The sequence below is a fragment of the Heptranchias perlo genome, chromosome 21 (genome assembly GCF_035084215.1).
Source record: "Heptranchias perlo isolate sHepPer1 chromosome 21, sHepPer1.hap1, whole genome shotgun sequence".
Classification (NCBI taxonomy): domain Eukaryota; kingdom Metazoa; phylum Chordata; class Chondrichthyes; order Hexanchiformes; family Hexanchidae; genus Heptranchias; species Heptranchias perlo.
Genome location: NC_090345.1, coordinates 34,141,880 through 34,162,879, shown reverse-complemented (window position 1 = coordinate 34,162,879; position 21,000 = coordinate 34,141,880). Strand labels below are relative to the sequence as shown.

The following is a 21,000-nucleotide window of genomic DNA, read 5'->3' as shown; positions in this document are numbered from 1 at the left end:
AGGTGGATGCCAGTGTTCTAGCTGTATTGGAACATGTTGGCTTGGGCACGGCTAGTTCTGGAGCACAGATCTTCAGCAATGTAGCCAGGATGTTGTCAGAGCCCCTAGCCTTATTTGTGTCCAATGCACTCAACTGTTTCTTGATATCATGTGGAGTGAATTGAATTGGCTGAAGACTGGCACCTGTAATGGTATGGACGTCAGGAGGAGGCCAAGAAGGATCATGCACTCAGCACTGCTGGTTGAAGATGGTTGCAAACACTTCAGCCTTGTTTTTTGTATTCACATGCTGGGCTCTGCCATTGTTCAGTTTCCCTACTCCTCATCCTATAAAAATAATATAAATACAACTCTGTTGTTGTTCTAGGTGAAAGCTTACTTTCAAGCTAGCTGTTCCTAACTGGCCATAGAATCATAGAAGTTACAACATGCTTTTCACTGTTACAGGCTGCTTGCATTTGTACCTTGGGCTCTGGGACTGAAAATCCATAATCCCGCTCCACTGTACCTATAGCAGAGTGGGAATCGCACCAGCCAGTGATGTGCAATCCTGACCCCACCAGAGTTTCATGATTGTGAAATTTAAATATTCTCAACATTGGCGGGTTGGGAATATTTAAAGGTTCAAAGAATGCAGCGCTGGTCAGCCACCTTTGGGAGAAACCAGCAGTTCTGGCTTCAGATTCAATAACAAGTTAAAATTGGCTCCTTTTTAAGAGGGGCAAATTCATTGCATCTGAAAAAAAGTGAATTTGGGAATGCTGCAGGCTATGATCCCAACCTTGAATTATCTTAAGGGCCCCATTGCTCCATTGTACTGCATTGTCTTGCAACTGTCCAGTACATTTGGAGTACAGCAAGCCAGAGCATTGGGAATTCCGACAGTTGAAGTGATCCTGATCGTTGCCTGTCTCCGCCCCTGCCTCAGCTCATCTGCTGCTGAAGCCCTCATCCATGTCTTTGTTACCTCTAGACTTGACAATTTCGTTGCTTTTCTGGCCGTCCTCCCACCTTGCACGCTCCATAAACTTGAGCTCATCCAAAACTCTGCTGCCCGTATCCTAACTCGCACCAAGTCCCGTTCACCCATCACTCCTATGCTTGCTAACCTATATTGGCTCCTGATTTGGCAAGTCTCGATTTTAAAATTCTCATTCTAGTTTTCAAATCCCTCCATGGCCTTGCCCTCCCTATGTCTGTAAACTCCTCCAGCCCTACAACCCTCCGAGATCTTTGTGCTCCTCCAATTCTGGCCCCTTGTGCATCCCCAATTTTAATTGCTCCACCATTGGCAGCCATGCCTTCAGCTGCCTAGGCCCTAAGCTCTGGATTTCCCTCCCTAAACCTCTCCACCTCTCTTCCTCCTTTATGACGTTTCTTAAAACCTACCACTTTAACCAAGCTTTTGGTCACCTGTCCTAATATCTCCTTATGTGGCTCAGTGTCAAATTTTGTCTGATTACGCTCCGGTGAAGTGCTTTGGGACATTTTACTACGTTAAAGGCGCTATATTAATGTAAGTTATTGTTGTTGTTGAACTCAGAGATGGAATTTGAGGGCTTATTTCACTGGTGCATTTCTGAGTCTGTCAGCAGTGAGGGGCGGTAGAGGGCATGGGCCAGACAGCATTGGGTAGGGGTGTAGGGGGTCCAAAGTCTGGCAGGATGAATAGTCAATGCAAACATTAAATTTAGTGTTTGATGATTGGTTTCATTAAGTTTTGCTCTGTGAATGTCAGTTGTTGTTGCTGTTTTTCTTACTTTAGACTGCAACGAGGTGGATGCAGCTACCACCTATCTCTGCCCCCAGAAGAAATGTCCATGACCTATTCATTAGGGCAGAAACCTGGTAATACCAGGTCCCGCCCCATTGCACGCCCCCATCTGCCTTTGCACACTTGGATTACTCTCCAAATCTGCCTCAGGTTGTGAAGAAATTTGGGGCTTTTGAGTACTGTGTACAGTTTTGGTCTCCTTACCTAAGGAAGGATATACATGCCTTAGAAGGGGGTGCAATGAAGGTCCACTAGATTGATTCCTGGGATGAGAGGGTTCTTCTATGAGGAGAGATTGAGTAGAATGGGCCTATGTTCTCTGAAGTTTAGAAGAATGAGAGGTGATCTCATTGAAACGTATAACATTTTTAGAGGGCTTGACAGAGTAGATGCTGAGAGGCTGTTTCCCTTGGCTGGAGAGTCTAGAACTAGGGGTCAGAGTCTCAGGATAAGGGGTTGGCCATTTAGGACTGAGAAGAGGAAAATTTTATTCACTCAGAGAGTTGTGAATCTTTGGAATTCTCTGCCCCGGAGGGCTGTGGATGCTCAGTCGTTGAGTATATTCAAAACTGAGATCGATAGATTTTTGGACACTAAGGGAATCAAGGGACATGGGATAGGATGGGAAAGTGGAGTTGAGGTGAAATATCTTATTGAATGGCGGAGCAGGCTCGAAGGGCCGTCTGGCCTACTCCTGCTCCTATTTCTTGTGTTCTTATGCCTGGCTGATGAATTCCTCAGCTCTCCTGTAAAGGGCATCCTTGACTGTACAAATTTATGCCTGATATTACAGAGATTGCCCATGGCTGCCTGCAAAGTACCTGTGCCATATAAGTAGAGTGCAGTGGTCACCTTCATAGCCACAGAGAGAACATTGTGGCTGCTGGTCTTCATGCAGTATGGGACAGAGCTGCCCTTTTATATCTGGTGAGCTGCATCCTCCTAAAATGCTGTCTGACTCTGCTTCATCCTGTGCTGCTGCTCCTGTATGATACTTGCGTACAAGTATGTCTATAAGGAATGCCATACCTGCTTCTGAGAAGCCCTCACTATAGATAGGGGTTGGTAGTGTGGGATAGCTGAAAATGCCAATAGACTGACCCTGTTATAAGCAGTGAGAAGCAAGACCAGGTGTGCAAAGGCAGAATAGCAAAAAAATGTGCAAAAAGCATTTCTCAGCTGCATAAATCGCCAATCTCCAGACCCTAATGTGGCAGAGAATGCCACTGATATCAACTGATCCTGGCAGCTGGTCTCTTTGTAAATCTCAGTCTAAGTTACCCAGAGTGCATTGAGTGTAAAAGCAAGAAACTCGAAGCAGCAGTGTCACTGGCCCATATTATAACATATGTTAATGAGGGCACTCGGGACTCTGTGGACAGATCGCAGGAAGAGCCAAAAAGTGTGAAGCGTTTAAATGGCAGAAACCGGGAGAAATGGTTTTGACCCGATTTTCCGGGCTTCTACCGGATTTTCCATTCTTGACCGGTTTTCAGCCAGGTTTCTGTTAATGCTATTAAGTTTAGATTGTCCTGTAAAATAATTGCTTCTAGTTCCCCCAGTTGATTTCCCACTCTGCGCATTGCAATAAATGCATTTTAACCTTTTTTTAATACTACTTTTTCCTTTTTTTTGCTAGGCTACCGTCCATCTTTACATCAGTCTTTTCCTTGTTTATAACTAGTCCGTTTGATTTTATTCCTCTATTCCATATCTCTCTTTCTAAATTGTTTTCCAAACGAATATTATCCTCATCCGTTTCTCCCTTCGCTATTAACTGATCCTGGTTGGTTTTATGTTCCCAGCCCTCTCCCGCATCCTAGTTTCAAGACCTTGTCACTTGCCCTATTTAGCCGTTTTGCCTGTATACTTGCCCATCCTCTCGGAATAGGTTCCATCCATCCCAGAACTGGCGCCAATGCCCCACAAAGTGGAATTCTTCTTCCTGATATCACACCTTTAGCTATGCATCAATTTCCCTAATTTTCCTGTCCTTATCTGTGGCTGGGGAAGTAATTCTTGGATTATCAGTTGTGAAGTAGATTGATTGATCTCCAGGTGGTTTTTTAAGACAAAAGAAATGTAACCTAACATGCCTTTTGAAATTACAGGTTACAGGAAGCAGATGTTTCCCAGTAACAAAATAAAATGATAAAAGTGCAGTTGGTATAAGTTAAAGATACTGGGCCGGATTTTGCCGTGAGCAGTGAACGAAAGGCAGTAGCCGTTTGTTAGACTTGCACTTGCCCATAGACTTTCTATGGGGTTTTGCACAAGTTCTTGTAAGTTAGAGATCCATTCAGCGCAGTGCCCTCTACAGGGCATCTGGGACCTTTGTGAACAGGGGAAGCAACTGTGTGTCTCCTTAACCAATCAGATTGAAGAATCGTTAATGAGCAGCGCAGAGACTGAACCAGGACGTGTAAGTTAAAATAGTGAATTCAATGTCAAATCAAGTACAGTAAGCAAAATAGAGAGAGGGAAAGAAAGATTGGATTAAGAGACAGAGATAAAAGAGACAGAAAGAAAAAATGTAAGACAAACATTTTTTTATTTAAATATTTTTTTAAATGTCCAACAATAATTAAAAACTGAAGGAATGAGACTCCACACTTGTAAAAGTTAACTTTCAGTGTCAGAGAGGTTGTTTGGCAGTAATTAAGACTTACTACACCGTTAAAAGGGTACTTACACTGGAATGGACAAACCCTAACTTTTTTTGGCGAGTTGAGTCCGTATCTATGAGCTAAGTATAGGAACTTCACGCCATTCAGTACATTTGATCAGTGAGTCGGTTGGCGAGATGCCATTTTTGTGCAACCTTTGGAGGAGCTGGGCATCTTGGACAGCAACTTCCAGATTTCCACGTTTAACTGCGCATGTGCGGTCACTGGAAGTTACTGTCCGATTTGCACATCAGTTATGGAGAGTGCTGTTAGCCTCATGTTATTTTCACAGCAAAAATTTTTCTTTATTGAAATTATTGCTTGAAATATTTAGAATGCAATAATTCTTTTCAGCATACAGTAAGCAAAGGACATTTGTTGCAAACAGGTTGGAAGTGAATTATATAGCACTTGGAAAGCAATGTGAAGTGGAGTACATTGCAGATGTAATTGAACTAGAACAAGAGCTTGAAGAAGAATTTAGGAAAGAAATGGAGACGTACAATGAAAAATTGCAAATTTGGACAAACAAACAGGTATGTAATCACACCCTTAAAAATTAGGAATACATAGAAGTGATATTCACATTTAAGATGTATGCATAGGGTGAAAAAGCATAATATTTTTGTTTGTTCATTTTTTATGCAACCAATTCCTCTTCTCTATTTCTTAGTTTCCTGTAGATAGGAGAATGGAGGTTTTATCCATAGCAGGCTACTATAGAAGTCATCAAACTTACTGTTGATTGAGGCAAGCATAAGGTGGACAGATGGTCAAATTTTGACGTACATGTTTGCTATCCCAGTTACTGCTTTGAATTTTTGGATTAGAAATTCCAATCTGTTTGGGTGCAGAATCCGTGCAATCTGCATGGGGTTGGGGATGGGGGAGTGGGGAGGGGAGGGTTGGAATTTGGGTAGAACCTATTTCTTCCATCTTTCTGCCCCTTTCTGGCCTCTTTGAGAAATTCCATTAGGACCGGTGGGATACCGGGCTTCCCGAAAATCCTGCTAGTTGCATCCCACAGTGTACCCTTGTATGAAGCAGGTGTATTTGCCAATATGTGGCCATAAGTGTAGCCAACAATACCGTATCCCAATGGTACAACAACCAGGGGGCAGTGAACACTTATAATTTTTCCCTTTGGACATTAACACCAGACTGGCCTCTGCATCACCCAGCCCCCCCCCCCCCCCACCCCTTGATGGAGCTGCAAAGTGTTTCTCTGATATTTCAGTGCCCCACAGGATGGATAACCCAGTAGCATTGTAAATGGTGTGAGTGCCTGCCTCTTATACAAATTACTCCATTCCCAGGGTTGGAGATGAGGTTGGGGCCCAGGCAGACAGGCAGGCAGAAGTCCCACCCTGCTGCACTTCTGGTGGTTTGGTTCTTTGACTACAGTATCTGGGCTTTTGTTTCTATGTGTGACAGTGAGAAAGAATACTGGAAAATGTTATTATTTACAAGGCTTGTTTCAATATGGTTTGAATAAAGCCGGTGACGTTTAACTCATTTTTATTGAATAGTTTTTTGTGTATATTAATAGCCTATTGAAAGGTTCCTGGTGTATTTAGGTATTGCATGTTCCCCATTAACAATTTCAGTTGTATCCTTGTGCTTCCCATTAAGAAGTGACCAGTGTTTCTCAATATGTGTTCTAGTTTTATATGCTTCAAACCTGCTTGCTATAGGAAAGCAGATTGGAAACATTTGTAACCTGGAACTTACATCTCCTACCATTAAGTTAGTTGGCTGATGCTCCACTACCTGATATGTTCGGTCACTACAGATAATTAAATGATTAGATTTTCAGTTATAAGACAAACTAAACCCCTGCTGTAAACACTTATTTTTGAATGTTACCAGAAAACGAAAGGAAGAAGACCTATAGAAGAAGATGAATCAGTCAGTGAATATGCTGACTTTGACCCAGGAAAGCCTCCAAAACTTTCTGCTCTAAAGGATCGAGCAACAATTGAAGATCTGGCAAAAAAAAGAAGCGCATGGATTCACCGGCAACAAGAGGAGCCTATTCTGATTCCCAAACTATCACTGACTGCGGATGTAACACCGACCTCAAAGTGCTCTGGGTATTACTTGTAGCTGTGTCCCCTTAGTTAAAACACAGTTTTCTTGACTGTTCAATTATATAGTAATTTGGCTACTAAAATAGTTGAAATTTAGCCAATTTGTATATAATCTGGAAAAAAGAAAACTAATTTTAAAAAGTACAATCTCCAAAGCAAACAGTAAACCACAATAGGGCTGATGTTCTTCTCTGTAGTGACCAAGGAAAGCTCAGCTCCCAGGCTGTACACAGAGTAAAAGACAGCGAAGATCTGTTACTTCAAGTCTCTGTCCCCTTTACATTGCCCCAGCATTTCTGGAACTCTGCTAAATGAGTGGGCTTGAGCCTGTGTCTGCAATAGGTGCAGGCCCTGTGTTGCTAGGGTAATGATGCAGGATGAGACGTTCCTAGGTCTTCTGTGTCACCTTCCTGAGATTACATCCATAAAGCGCTCAGACACAAGGGTTCCCCAAAAGGCTGTGGGACTTGTGCCAGGGCACCTCCTCAGATCGGAGGTCGACAAGCAAGCCAAAGTGTATTACAGCAGCAAGCAGGGTCATTTAAAAAAAAAAATTCCAACAGGATCTTCAGACCATGGGACTTTCTTGCTGCTGCTGGAGAACAGCAGCCAGTAAGCCCCAAGGCCAGCAGCCAAGACCCTCTGACACCTGCAGCTCAGCTCCTGAGTCTGCCCCTTTTCGCAGCGTAAGGACCTGTGTGGGCCATGCCAATGCCGCAGGACACCAAAATCAGATGCAGAGGTCTTGACAGTCCTGGCCCCCCTCAGCAGTGGGGGAGGAAAATTGACCCTAATATCCCAGAAATTGTTGGTGAGCTAAAAAGGATTAACTAGGTACTGTTTCAGCTTTTTAAGTGATATAAAGCATGGTTGTTAATCCATCATTTTGTTTCCTTTATTGAGCAGTCCACTAAATTTGGAAGAATGCACTGACCCCTCCAGCAGTTTCCTCCCATGCCTGATGCACCAGGTGCTACTGGGAAGGATGACTATTCCTACCCGAAATGGGTTTCCTTATTAGCCTTGCTCTGCTTGCGTATGGTCATCAAACTTGGTGTTCCTTCATCTAACAGCCTCTATGGCATCAATATTACATTGCTAACAGCTGCATGGCTCTTCCCTGTATTTTGGAGGAGTTTAAATAGCTGCTTAATGCTAGCCTTCATTACTGACCTTGCCATTCCAATGGACAGTCTATTGTGCTCTTTGTGGAAGCTCTAATATGAGGCACTCTGATTGATTAAAACATCTGAAGCACTGCTTTAAGATTGAAGTGGTATGTTTGGCCACCATTCTGGTTGTGACATGAGCCTTGTCACATTTGCAACTCTTCATCTGTTAATGGTTGGTATAAGTGTGTCATGAATCATGGCCTTGGTCTCCCAGGAACCAACCTTCCTTCTCCTGCCTCTTAAGTGTGGCACAGATGATTACCTTAAAATGAAGGCATTCTCAGAGCTCTTAAGGAAGCAGATGTTCACCTGCATTACTCTGGTGGTTGCATGCTAGCTGAAATTGATAGAATTAAATCTCTCGTGGTTCATATATGGCACTGTAGTGTGAACAGATCCCAAATGGCAATGTGGGTTCCATTAATGAAATTCTGGATTCTTGGAAAGCCAATAGACCTGTTAGCATTGTGTTGTCAAATCATGATGTTGCTTGCCAGTGGTGAAAGTGATGAAAATGTTGTCCTTTGATGTTGTTGACCTGTCAAATATTACACCTGTGGTCAGAAAACTAGCAAATGTCATTAGTAAGGAATCTTACAACACCAGGTTATAGTCCAACAGTTTTATTTGAAAATCACAAGCTTTCGGAGGCTTTCTCCTTCGTCAGGTGAGTGTGGAATTCCTTGAAGATTATCGCATATATAGTCAGAGAACAATGCATGGTGATTACAGATAATCTTTCCAACTGCCCGTTGTCAAGGCGATCAGACAGAGAGACAGTAAATACAGGAGAGACAGTGTATACAAACGGTCCGAACCCAAAGACAGAGAGAGAGAAACATCCGAAAGGAAGAGAAAGAGAGAGAATGACCAGTTGTATTAAAATGTAAGGAATCTTACAACACCAGGTTATAGTCCAACTGTTTTATTTGAAAATCACAAGCTTTCGGAGGCTTTCTCCTTCATCAGGTGAGCACCTGACGAAGGAGAAAGCCTCCAAAAGCTTGTGATTTTCAAATAAAACAGTTGGACTATAACCTGGTGTTGTAAGATTCCTTACATTTGTCAACCCCAGTCCATCACCGGCATCTCCACATCACAGTTGTATTAAAAACAGATAACTCTTTTTACGCTGGTGGGGTTACGTGTAGCGTGACATGAACCCAAGATCCCGGTTGAGGCCGTCCTCATGGGTGCGGAACTTGGCTATCAATTTCTGCTCGCCGATTTTGCGTTGTCGTGTGTCTCGAAGGCCGCCTTGGAGAACGCTTACCCGAAGATCGGTGGCGGAATATCCTTGACTGCTGCAGTGTTCCCCGACTGGGAGGGAGCCCTCCTGTCTGGCGATTGTTGCGCGGTGTCCATTCATCCGTTGTCGCAGTGTCTGCATGGTCTCGCCAATGTACCATGCTCTGGAGCATCCTTTCCTGCAACGTATGAGGTAGACAACGTTGGCCGAGTCACAGGAGTATGAACCATGTACTTGGTGGGTGGTGTCTTCTCGTGTGATGGTGGTATCTGTGTCGATGATCTGGCATGTCTTGCAGAGGTTGCCGTGGCAGGGTTGTGTGGTGTCATGGACGCTGTTCTCCTGAAATCTGAGTAATTTGCTGCGAACGATGATCTGTTTGAGGTTGGGTGGCTGTTTGAAGGCGAGTAGTGGAGGCGTGGGGATGGCCTTAGCGAGGTGTTCGTCGTCATCGATGACATGTTGAAGGCTGCGGAGAACATGGCGTAGTTTCTCTGCTCCGGGGAAGTACTGGACGACAAAGGGTACTCTGTTGGTTGCGTCCCGTGTTTGTCTTCTGAGGAGGTCTATGCGATTTTGCGCTGTGTCCCGTCGGAACTGTCGATCGACGAGTTGAGTGTCATATCCCGTTCTTACGAGGGCGTCTTTCAGCGTCTGTAGGTGTCCATCGCGTTCCTCCTCGTCTGAGCAGATCCTGTGTATTCGCAGGGCCTGTCCATAGGGGATGGCCTCTTTGACGTGGTTAGGGTGGAAGCTGGAAAAGTGGAGCATCGTGAGGTTGTCCGTGGGCTTGCGGTAGAGTGAGGTGCTGAGGTGCCCGTCTTTGATGGAGATCCGTGTGTCCAAGAAAGAAACCGATTCTGAGGAGTAGTCCATGGTGAGTTTGATGGTGGGATGGAACTTGTTGATGTTATCGTGTAGTCTCTTCAGTGATTCTTCGCCGTGGGTCCATAGGAAGAAAATGTCGTCGATGTATCTGGTGTATAGCGTTGGTTGGAGGTCCTGTGCAGTGAAGAAGTTGTGCTCGAACTTGTGCATGAAAATGTTGGCGTATTGGGGTGCGAATTTGGTCCCCATGGCTGTTCCGTGTGTTTGGGTAAAGAACTGGTTATCGAAGGTGAAGACATTGTGATCCAGGATGAAGCGGATGAGTTGTAGGATGGCGTCTGGAGATTGGCTGTTGTTGGTGTTGAGTATTCCCCTGTTTACCACTCCAGTGCAGGGCAGTGTGCCTGGCAGGAGTTGGCAGCCAGGCTCAATGCTGCATGCATTACTCGCAAAACCTAGGAACAGATGTGGAAGCACACCTTGAGGATGCTACCAAGGTAAGCGTACCCAACAATTCAATTTACCATGTATGCATGTCACAAAGTATAGCTGGATATAATAATCCTGAGGGACTATAGCTATGAGAAGGTGAATTTGTGGCCCCCCCCATCCATGGAGCAGGGAACAGAAAGTTGAATGTACAAGGCTGGATTTGGAAGATTCTGGGAAGAGAAGGTGTGAGAGAGAGATAGGGGCCTAGAAATTCGGCTGCGCAGCACACGTTTTTCAGGCGCTAAACGGCCTCCTGGGCTTCCAACATGGCGGGCAGGAAGCCGACACTCATGACGAGTTGAAAGTGTGCCGCCTGCAATATTGGTGTAGATTTAAAGGGCTGAATATGTTATTCAAATTAGGGTCCTTATTCAAATTAGGGTCCTGCCCTTCTTGCAGGACCCGTTTTTGATTTTGGTATGCCCCAGCACATGACTCACCACATGGTCAACTTGCCCAGCAACACATGGCCCTAACCGGCAGGAAGGACCCCATACCAGTGATATTTAAAGGGAACATGTAGTACTTACAGGTTAGTTGCTGATTTGTCATTTCAGGCTGCTGGTTAACTTCTGGCCTGATAATGCTGCCTTTGGCGCTGGAAGATGAGAGAGAACAGCAAGGAAAACAACAAAGAGCAGGAGAAGCTGCCAGAAGAGGGAGGAGGAAGAGGGCACTGTGCAGGAGACCACATTCACAGTGGTTATTCAGGGAGCACTTCTATCTCAACTTCACCAAGGAGCAATGTCTCAGACGCCTTTGCTGCACCAAGGAGGCTGTCACCGAGCTATGTAACCTGCTGCAGCCACAACTCGAGCCTCGCATCACGGCACAGTCAGCACAGCCTGTGGCTGCCAAGGTCATTGTGGCCCTCAACTTGTTTGCAGTGGACTCCTTTCAAGATGCAGCTTGTGACATCAGTGACATATCCCTGTTCGCAGTACACCACTGGATCAGGGAGGTCACTGAGGCTCTCTTTCCCAGGAGGAACACCTACATCTCCTTCCCTATGGTCAGAGTGAAGCAGGACGAGAGAGCACTAGGCTTCGCCCACGTGGCTGGCTTCCCCAGGATACAAAATGCCATAGACTGCACCCACATTGCCTTGCTGCTCCATATCACAAGCCTGGCATCTTTAACAATTGTAAGGGACTCCACTCCCTCAACATAGAGTTGGTTTGCAACTGTAGGCAGCGCATCATGCAAGACTGTGCCCAGTAACCTGGCAGCAGTTATGCTGCCTTTTTCATCCTGCGCCAGTCCTCAGTGCTGCTTTTATTCCAACAAGGCCAGCATGTTACAGGCTGGCTACTGGATGACAAGGGCTATCCCCTCTGGATGTGGCTCATGATTCTTGACAGGAACCCGCAGAGCAGGCCAACAATGAGAACCATGCCTCCATCAGAAATGTGACCTAGCAAACATTCGGCGTGCTCAAGTACCACTTCCACCACCTGGACCGTTCTGGAAGGTTGTACCTGTTTCAGATGGGGGTTTCCACCAATATTCAAAGATCCCATCAGAAAATGAAATGGCCCAAAATATTGGCAATGGTCAGGCAGGACTGAATTCTGCCCAATTTCCTGGGCTCTTGCACCCTGTTCATGCATGGAATGAAGGCGGTAAGGAGAGTAAAATTAGGTCCAAGGTCTCAAAGGTCTAAATCTTGACAAAACTGCTGGCCTTAAAAGACCCTTAGAAACACAGGACATGAAATTCCTGTGGGGACTAAGGGTGAATTACTTGCTAGCATCTGTTTCCACTTCCATTCCACCCTATTTATACTGGCCAGCTAAATTCTAGCGGGGGTGGGAATGGGAAAGCCTTTCAACCACCCCCTCCATGTCAAGTGGGTATGTCTGGGGCAGATCCCAGGCCAACTCAGGAATTATATCCAGTACATGCAGGCCTCAATAGCACACTAGGCAGCTGAGATCTACTGATGTCCCAGGAAAGGCTCCAAAATTTCTGCAGGCAAAGGTCATGCCCTGATAGATTTAAATGACTTTTTTTGTTGTGCCCTTCCTGGGCCATGTGCCCCAAACATGCCAGTGATCTCTTCCGTATAATTTTGGACAGCATCAGGGTCGCACTCCAAGCCTTGACTTAAAACCCGCTCCGTCATTGTTCCACTGGTGGAGTGGACCCATTGAGATTTCAGGTCCAAAGATTCAATCAGATTTCTATATTTAATTATTTATTAACAGCAGAATTTTAGAAACTCTTTTATTGATAATATATGCTACATGCTAATTTTCAATTTAATGCCGAATTGAAGACCTTTTCTTATATATGTGACATTAAATTTGGTGTTGAACATACTGTGTAACTAATTTTAAGAGAAATATTTGCCAGTAACAGAAACTTTCCTTCAATTGTTGTGCAAAGAAGTATTATTCCACTAACTGCTACTGTTCTTGTACCTAATTTTAGAGGAGAAATGCATAGAAGGATGGAAGTGCAAGACCATAAATTCTTCATTCGTATTTTCTACAATGAAAAACTTGTTTCATCCACCGTTACCTCACAACTACAGTCGGATTTCAGTGTACAATTTAGACAAATATTTAACATTCAGATAATTCACAAACCTGAAAACATTAGATTGGAGGTAACTACTATTGATTCTATCTGCTGATATTCTCCAGTTTCATTTAAAATCACCTTGACCACTGGAGTGTGAAGGGCCAGAGGGTGTGAAATTTAGCATCAGTGGAAATCACTGGGGCAAAAGTACTGAAGTATTTATTTATTTTATTTTAATTTAAATTTACTTTATTTGAGCTATTCAGAACTTAATTATTTGGGGCCTTATCCATGGGCTAGTTTGAGTCAGTAATAAATTAATTGATTATATAAGTGGAATGATGAGCAATTCTCTGATTGGCTTTTTTTCCTGACAGTTGGGCAATTATACAAATTAAGCCCATGTAAATTTAAATTTACTCGCAAGAGATTAGTTTTGAGCAGTGAGTGACTAATGGAGTGTAAAAAGTCCAGAGAGTATGGAATTTAGCCTCAGCAGGAGTTCAATCCTGCAATGCAGTTGGCCTAAAATTATGTTTGATGGGCTAAATCATTAAGTTGCTGTGTTTGATTTTGTTAAAGTGAAAACATTTAAGTATGAGGGGCGGCTAAAGTTTGTGATGTGCAATACCTACACAGTATGGAAGGTCCTGGATGCTTTGTCTTTCCAGAATGACTGCGGCTGGCAATTTCCTCGGAGCTGGTCCTGCTCCACCGCCATAACCTCGCCGGAAGTGCAAGCAGAGGAAGAGGTGGCTGGTGAAAGCAGCTGTAGATTGTCATTTGCAGTGTGTAGGGTGAGATAGAAGTCAGAAGGGAAAAAGAGATTGGGGTGTGAAGAAGCCAGCATGCTTTCTTCAGTGGGGGGGGGGGGGGGAGGGTGGGGAGAAGGTGGCAGCCTCCTGTTTCAAGTTGTGTGCGACCTCGTCCTGCAAGAAAGAAGAGTGTGTTAGTGGCAGTCTTGTGAAGTATTTAGGGAATGTACCTGTCATGATCGAATAGTTGGTATGCAGTGTGTAAGATGTAAGATGTGGGGAAGTGAGGGTTGCAATAGTGGTGAGTGTAAGTATGAGTAGAAGGAGGTGGAGTAATTGTAGGAGAGTGGAGGGAAGCAGGGGAGGGGAGTATTGTGAGTGGTGAGGCTGGAGCTAGTGGAGGTGTGAGCAGAGAGCAGTATTCTTATCTTGACATCTCTGGTGAGGTCATTGAACTTCTTTCGTCATTGCAGCCATGTCCTGGGAGCTAAGCTGCTGGCATTGACCACCTCTGCAACATCTTCCCACTGGCAGCTGAGGTGTTGCCTGTAGGGGTTTCCTCCCCATGGGGCGAACAGGATCTCCTTCCTCCAATCCTCCCGCCTGGACCAGGGACTCCCACATGGCATCGGAGAATCTGGGTCCGTGTCTGAACTTCTTCCAGCCGTCTTTTTCAATCTCAGAAGGTTCCCTGGTGTCTGCAGCCAGAGTGCACCTCCCCTTTAAGAGGTACTGGCTGCCCATAAGTGGTATCAGACACGCTGATTTCCCACCCCTCCAAACAAGCATGCAGCCAATGAATAAGGTATAAGGTAGCTATTAAATCATTTTAATGAGGCCCAGCATGAATTTAATGTGCTGCCTGGGACCACGTGAACAGGCGCGTGCCCAATTCCTGTTTTTGGGCCCGATCGAATTTCTAGGCCAACAGTTATGAAGAAATAGAGAGGGGAAAAATGGGGGATGGAATGACGATATTAAAGGATTGTATCACACCACTAGAACATAAGAATGTTCTAGGGGGTTACATTAAAACCGAATTCATAGAGATAAAGTTTAGGAATTCTTGGTGTGCATTACAGACCAAATAGTGGAAATGAGATAGAGCTGGAGATTTGTAGATAGTTCATAGAAATATGTAAGAACAACAGGACAATAATAATAGGTGATTTTCAGTATCCTGAGAGGTACTGGAATATAGGAATATAAGTGGTCAAACTGCAGAATGCTTTTTAGAATGCATCCAATTTGGTTTCTAGATCAGTATAATCCTGAATTTCCTTCGGCTTTTCTACAAACTGTTGGCAGATGGCAGCTTGTGGGAGCAGATTTTGGGGCAGGACCTGGTTGTGCCAGGTCTTTGCTGTGTTTTGGCTGTGAAAAAGATTTCTGCTGGAAGTGGAGGATGTACACTTCCTGCATCCACCCATTTTCCAGTGGGCATAGTCATACATCAGAATTCCAATCATTTCCACTCAAATTACATTGAAGGTAAAGTACACTTGCATAAAGCAAGGCTGCCTGTGGTTCCAGGGTCATGGGATCCAGAATTCATGGATACTTGCCTGAAAAAAAGATTGTACAAAGAACATTGTACCTACATGCAGGCTCTGAGGTCAATCTCCTTGGATGTGTGGCAACTGATAGGTGTGACTCTTGAGTCTACAGCTGTCCTTTGTGGCAACACCAAGGAAAATGTTTCTTCATTGCAGAGCCTTTGCAGATGCGTGTGACAGCTTAATTGGAATCTGCAGCAGACCCCTACCTAAGAACCAGCCAGGAACCAGTCAGTACTTCCACCTTCACAGAAGCACAGACAGTAACTCTGATGGCAATAGGGGAGATAATAGACGGCATCCCCATAGTGGGCTGTCTGAAACTAATAGCCACCGTTAGACGAGCCATCCTGTTAATCAATGGGGACACAGAAACAGGGCCCAGTGGAAATGTGACAAGTGGAGCCCACCTACTTTGATACTGCTGTCTTTCAAGGCAGCAGCACATGCCAGAGCTCTGGTCTTCCCCCTTCATAGCACCACACCAATGGAACGTGGGAGGAGACATTCGGTTGCCTAGGAGCAAGCTCCAGAGATGCAGCCAAAAGCAGATCCCTCCCAGGAGTAAGCTGCCATGAGATCAAGGCCTCCTTAGTCCCACAATGCTTTTGTAGAGGAACCGACCACCTCACACGACTCTGACCCTTAGTTTGCTTGTAGGTGAAGCACTAGAATAGGTGAGAGAAAGGCTCATGTAGCCTCCCAGGGAAAGAACAATGTTAGGAAAGAGTAGGTAGGCTCCTATTTACTTTGGACTCCATTGCAATAAAATGGAATGTGCACTGACGTCACCTTTCATTATTCATGGAAGCTAGAGGCATACAGGAAAGGGTGCACTTATTTGGGGCTATCTTATTGTCATAGGTGATGATTATTGCCACAGTCATGTAGGAGCAAAGAGGGTTTATGTGTTGTGATATTGTAGGGTCAGTAGTGGACTGAGTCTCTTTATTTGGAAGTGGGGGAGTTGGAGGTAAGGCAGTGGCATTAATAGTAGGTGTGTTACACAGAAGAGACTTCAATGATGAGACACTTTGCAACAATCACTGAGGAGTTCTCTAAGTGCAGGTTGTCATGATGCTCTCCTCCATGTAGTCCTGGCTCTAATGGCCGTATCCAGGATCCTCTGCATGTTGTCATACACAATCTGTACATTGAGGGAATGGAAGCACTTTCTTTTGAGGTAGTTGAGGGGATGTTCTGTACTTCAGCCTGGCTGATATTACAGAGGACCCATGGCTGCCTGAAATGAGTTTGTGCCATAAAAGTAGAGTTCATTGGTCATCTTGATGGCCACAGAGGGTGCACTATGGGCAGATGAGCATGGCTACAGGTCATCATTCAGTAGGTGACAGAGCTGTCCTATTGCTTCTTTGGTGAAGCACAATCTTATGAGGAACTTACTGAAGAGATATGTCTATGACCTGTTCTGCCTGTACATTCTATGGGAAGGTAATATCTGATGAGCTGCATTTGCCTTAAATGCTTCCCAATTCTACTTTGCTCCATCCTGTGTTGCTCCTTCTGCTCCTGCATGATAATAGCATACTAGGGCACGCCCATAGGAAATGCCATACCTGCTTCTCAGGAAGGAGGTATGGGGGGTGGGGGGAGCAAAAATCTGCTGGTGGTCTGACCCTGTCAGAAGCAGTGAGAAGCAAATCCAGGTGTTTGTAGGCAGAATGGCTGCTAAAGTGTTTCCCAGCTGCAGAAATTGCTACCAAGGAAACTTACCAGGCTCTTTAGGCACTGGTTTGATGCAGTTCTTCCTCACTATAGTGGAATAACTCTGGTTTGGCTAAGTGAACTAAACATAACCATCTATTGTAATGCATGTTAATTTTGAAATAAGAACTTCTTACTTTTAGGAGGACTCCTGATGTGTCAGTCATTACAAATAATGGCTTTGTCTGCTTCTTCAGTCATCGAACTTGCATGCATAACACATTTCAAAAACCTGAGTTACTTAGTGAAACAGTTTGGACCCGATGCAGTTAATATATTAATAACTCTCCTTTAGAAGATCAGCTGAGCTTGAATGCTCCTACAGAAATATGTACATGCCCAGACAGCGTTCATGTGTTCATTTACACAAAGGAAATCTGAGGAGTCATGGCTCTAATTTAAAATTTCAGTGTATCTGTTTCGCTAAAATTCATATGAACATCTGTCATATAGACATATTTTCTAGCATATTGCAGGAGAAGAACTTGTGTCCATCACAGCCATTTTACACTGAAATTAAATCAGCCTTCCAGCAGCTATACAAACTGCTCTGAGACTGATTTACGGTCTACACTGTAAACAGTATCAAAGGATTTTAATTTTGGTGATTAACTAAAAGAAAAATATAGTAAAGAATGTATTTTCACAGTTACAATTTGACCTCTTTCCATTTTATAGATATATGAATTAATAAGCAAAAACACCAACTTGCTGGCAAAGGTATATATACCCATACCTGAAGTAACCATGATTACCAATACTGCTGTTTTGGAAGAGATAGAATTTAGTAGTGACGAGATAGTTACAACTAATCATGAAGGAGTTGGAAGCAGTAAGTAAAACTACAAGTATTGAAACTCCAGAGCATACAAGTTCATGCTGTCAATTCATTATACATTATATGAAAGTCAAAAGCAGGGCATTTTTAATTTTACATCTTTCTCATACCTCTTTTTTTTATCCATTCATGGGATGTGGGCGTCACTGGCAAGGCCAGCATTTATTGCCCATCCCTAATTGCCATTGAGAAGGTGGTGATGAGCCGCTGCTTTGAACTTCAGAGGCCAATTAAGAATCAACCACATTGCTGTGGGTCTGGAGTCACATAAAGGCCAGGCCAGGTAAGGACATTAGTGAACCAGATGGGTTTTTATGACAATCCAGTAGATTCTTGGCCACCATTACTGATACTAGTTCTTTTTTATTCCAGATTTTTAGTTAATTAATTGAATTTAAATTCCCCAGCTGCTGTGGCAGGATTTGAACTCGTGACTCTGAATTATTAGTTGAGGCTGCTGGATTACTAGGCCAGTAACATAACCACTATTCTACCGTACCCTAAGTTACCTTCCTTTATTGGCATTGTACTTCAGCCCAGACTACAGCTTGAATTCTCCTCTGAATTACTGCTGTTTTGGGGCAGAACTGTAAATAGAGTAAAATGTATTCTTAAAGACTACTGCCTCAAGTACACCACAAAAAAATTGTATCTACATTCTCCTCCCAAAACACTGAAAAAGGTCCCTTTTAAGGCCTGCCAGACATCTGATCCTATGACCTGCATCTACATGCTGTGTATTTCTGTTTTCACAAACCCTACGGCGTGTGCTTTCACACATGGGGTAGGCATATCGATTCACACATTGTGACCTTCTCTATCCCCGCTTTTCAATGAAAAAAACAGTACATAACCAAAGGTGGATGTTCACAATCTCACCATTTGAGGAAAGACACAGATATAAGGTTGGCATTTGCATGTAGAGGCAAAAAATGGGGAAGCAGGAAATTTGGTTGCAGCAAAAGGTTTCAGAATGCTGAACTTTCCTTATTACTGCATCCTACATACTCCCACAGGCGTTGACACACAAACTGACATACATCAGTTACAGCATACCGGCTGATTGCCAATGGCAGCTGTCCAATAATTAGGGCAATGGGCCTCCCCCTAACTTTTTGCTCTTTCCACCTCTTCAGTTATGGCAGGGAAGCTATAATACAACCCAGGAGCAATCACCCAGCACCTCACCTGTCACTTCGTCATTACATCTAGAGCCCACTGGATGACAAGGAGCGTAAAGGGTAAGATAAGGCAAAAAAGGGAAGCTTATGTCAGACACCAATAGCTCAAAACTGCAGAAAGCCTAGAGGAGTATAGAAAGTGCAGGGATGACATTAAAAAGGAAATTAGGAAAGCAGAGAGAGGGCATAAAAAAAATACTGGCAAATAAAATTGAGGCAAACCCAAAAATGTTTTATAAATACATAAAGAGCAAGAGGATAACCAAGGAAAGAGTAAGGCCTATTAGAGACCAAAAAGGTAACCTATGTGTGGAGGTGAAAGATGTGGGTATGGTTCTTAATGAATACTTTGCGTCTGTCTTCACTAAAGAGAGGGACGATGCAGAGATTGTAGTTGAGGAGGAGTGTGAAATATTGGATGAGATAAACATAGTGAGAGAGGAAATATTAAGAGGTTTAGCATCTTTGAAAGTAGATAAATCGCCAGGCCCAGATGAAATGTATCCCAGGCTGCTAAGAAAAGCAAGGGAGGAAATAGTGGAGGCTCTGACCATCATTTTCCAATCCTCCCTGGCTACAAGCGTGGTGCCAGAGGATTGGAGGACTGCTAACGTTTTACTGTTGTTTAAAAGGGGAGAAAGAGATAGACCAAATAATTATAGGCCAGTCAGTCTAACCTTGGTGGTGGACAAATTATTGGAATCAATTCTGAGGGACAGTATAAATCGTCATTTAGAAAGGTACAGGTTAATCAAGGACAGTTAGCATGGTTTTGTTAAGGGAGGGTCGTGTCTGACTAACTTGATGGAATTTTTTGAGCAGGTAACAAGGAGGGTCGATGAGGGTAACGATGTAGTGTACATGGATTTTAGCAAGGCTTTTGACAAGGTCCCACATGGCAGACTGGTGAAAAAAGTAAAAGCCCATGGGATCCAAGGGAAAATGGCTAGTTGGATCCAAAATTGGCTCATTGGCAGGAAGTAAAGGGTAATGGTTGACGTGTGATTTTGTGACTGGAAGGCTGTTTCCAATGGGGTCCCGCAAGGCTCAATACTAGGTCCCTTGCTTTTTTTGGTATATGTTAATGATTTGGACTTGAATGTAGGGGGCTTGATCAAGAAGTTTGCAGATGATACAAAAATTGGCCGTGTGGTTGATAGTGAGGAGGAAAGTTGTGGACTGCAGGAAGATATCAATAGACTGGTCAGGTGGGCAGAAAAGTGGCAAATGGAATTCAATCCGGAGAAGTGTGAGGTAATGCATTTGGGGAGGGCAAATAAGGCAAGGGAGTACACAATAAATGGGAGGATACTGAGAGGTGTAGAGGAACAAAGGGACCTTAGAGTGCATGTCCACAGATCTCTGAATGTAGCAGTTCAGGTAGATAAGGTGGTTAAAAAGGCATACAGGATACTTTCCTTTATTAGCCGAGGCATAGAATATAAGAGCAGGGAGGTTATGCTAGAACTGTGTAAGACATTGGTTAGGCCAAAGCTTGAGTACTGCATACAGTTCTGGTCACCGCATTACAGGAAAGATGTGATTGCATTAGAAAGAGTACAGAGGAAATTGAAGAGGATGTTGCCAGGGCTGGAGAATTTTAGCTATGAGAAAAGATTGGATAGATAGGCTGGGGTTGTTTTCTTTGGAACAAAGGAAGCTGAGAAGAGATTTAATTGAGGTGTATAAAATTATGACGGGACTAGATAGAGTGGATAGGGACGACCTATTTCCCTTATCAGAGGGGTCAGTGACCTGGGGGCATTGTTTTAAAGTGATTGATAGAAGGATTAGAGGGGAGCTGAGGAGAAATGTTTTCATCCAGACGGTAGGGGTCTGGAACTCACTGTCTGAAAGGGTGGTAGAGGCAGAAGCCCTCAACTCATTTTAAAAAGTACTTGGATGTGCACATGAAGTGCCGTAATCTACAGGGCTACAGACCAAGTGCTGGAAAGTGAGTTTAAGCTGGATAGCTCTTTTTTGGCTGGCACGGACACGATGGGCTGAATGGTCACCTTCTGAGCCATAACTTCCTATGATTCTATGATTACATCTCATTCTGGCAAGCAACAGCATAGTCATTACCCTGGGTATTTAGATAGTCAGATGGAGGGCAGCACAGTGCATGATGTATATAGCACAGGTTGG

At 44.0% G+C, this 21,000-nt stretch overlaps 1 protein-coding gene across 1 annotated transcript in view; it reads left to right on the top strand.

The window, feature by feature from the left end:
- LOC137340240 (protein CC2D2B-like) overlaps positions 1–21,000 on the top strand; it is a 198,174-nt gene that overhangs the window by 76,684 nt on the left and 100,490 nt on the right. The window contains exons 11-14 of the mRNA XM_068002662.1: positions 4,829–4,976; positions 6,310–6,533; positions 12,705–12,882; positions 17,512–17,665. Coding sequence (XP_067858763.1) covers positions 4,829–4,976; positions 6,310–6,533; positions 12,705–12,882; positions 17,512–17,665 — 704 coding nt within the window. The remainder of the gene's footprint in view (positions 1–4,828; positions 4,977–6,309; positions 6,534–12,704; positions 12,883–17,511; positions 17,666–21,000) is intronic.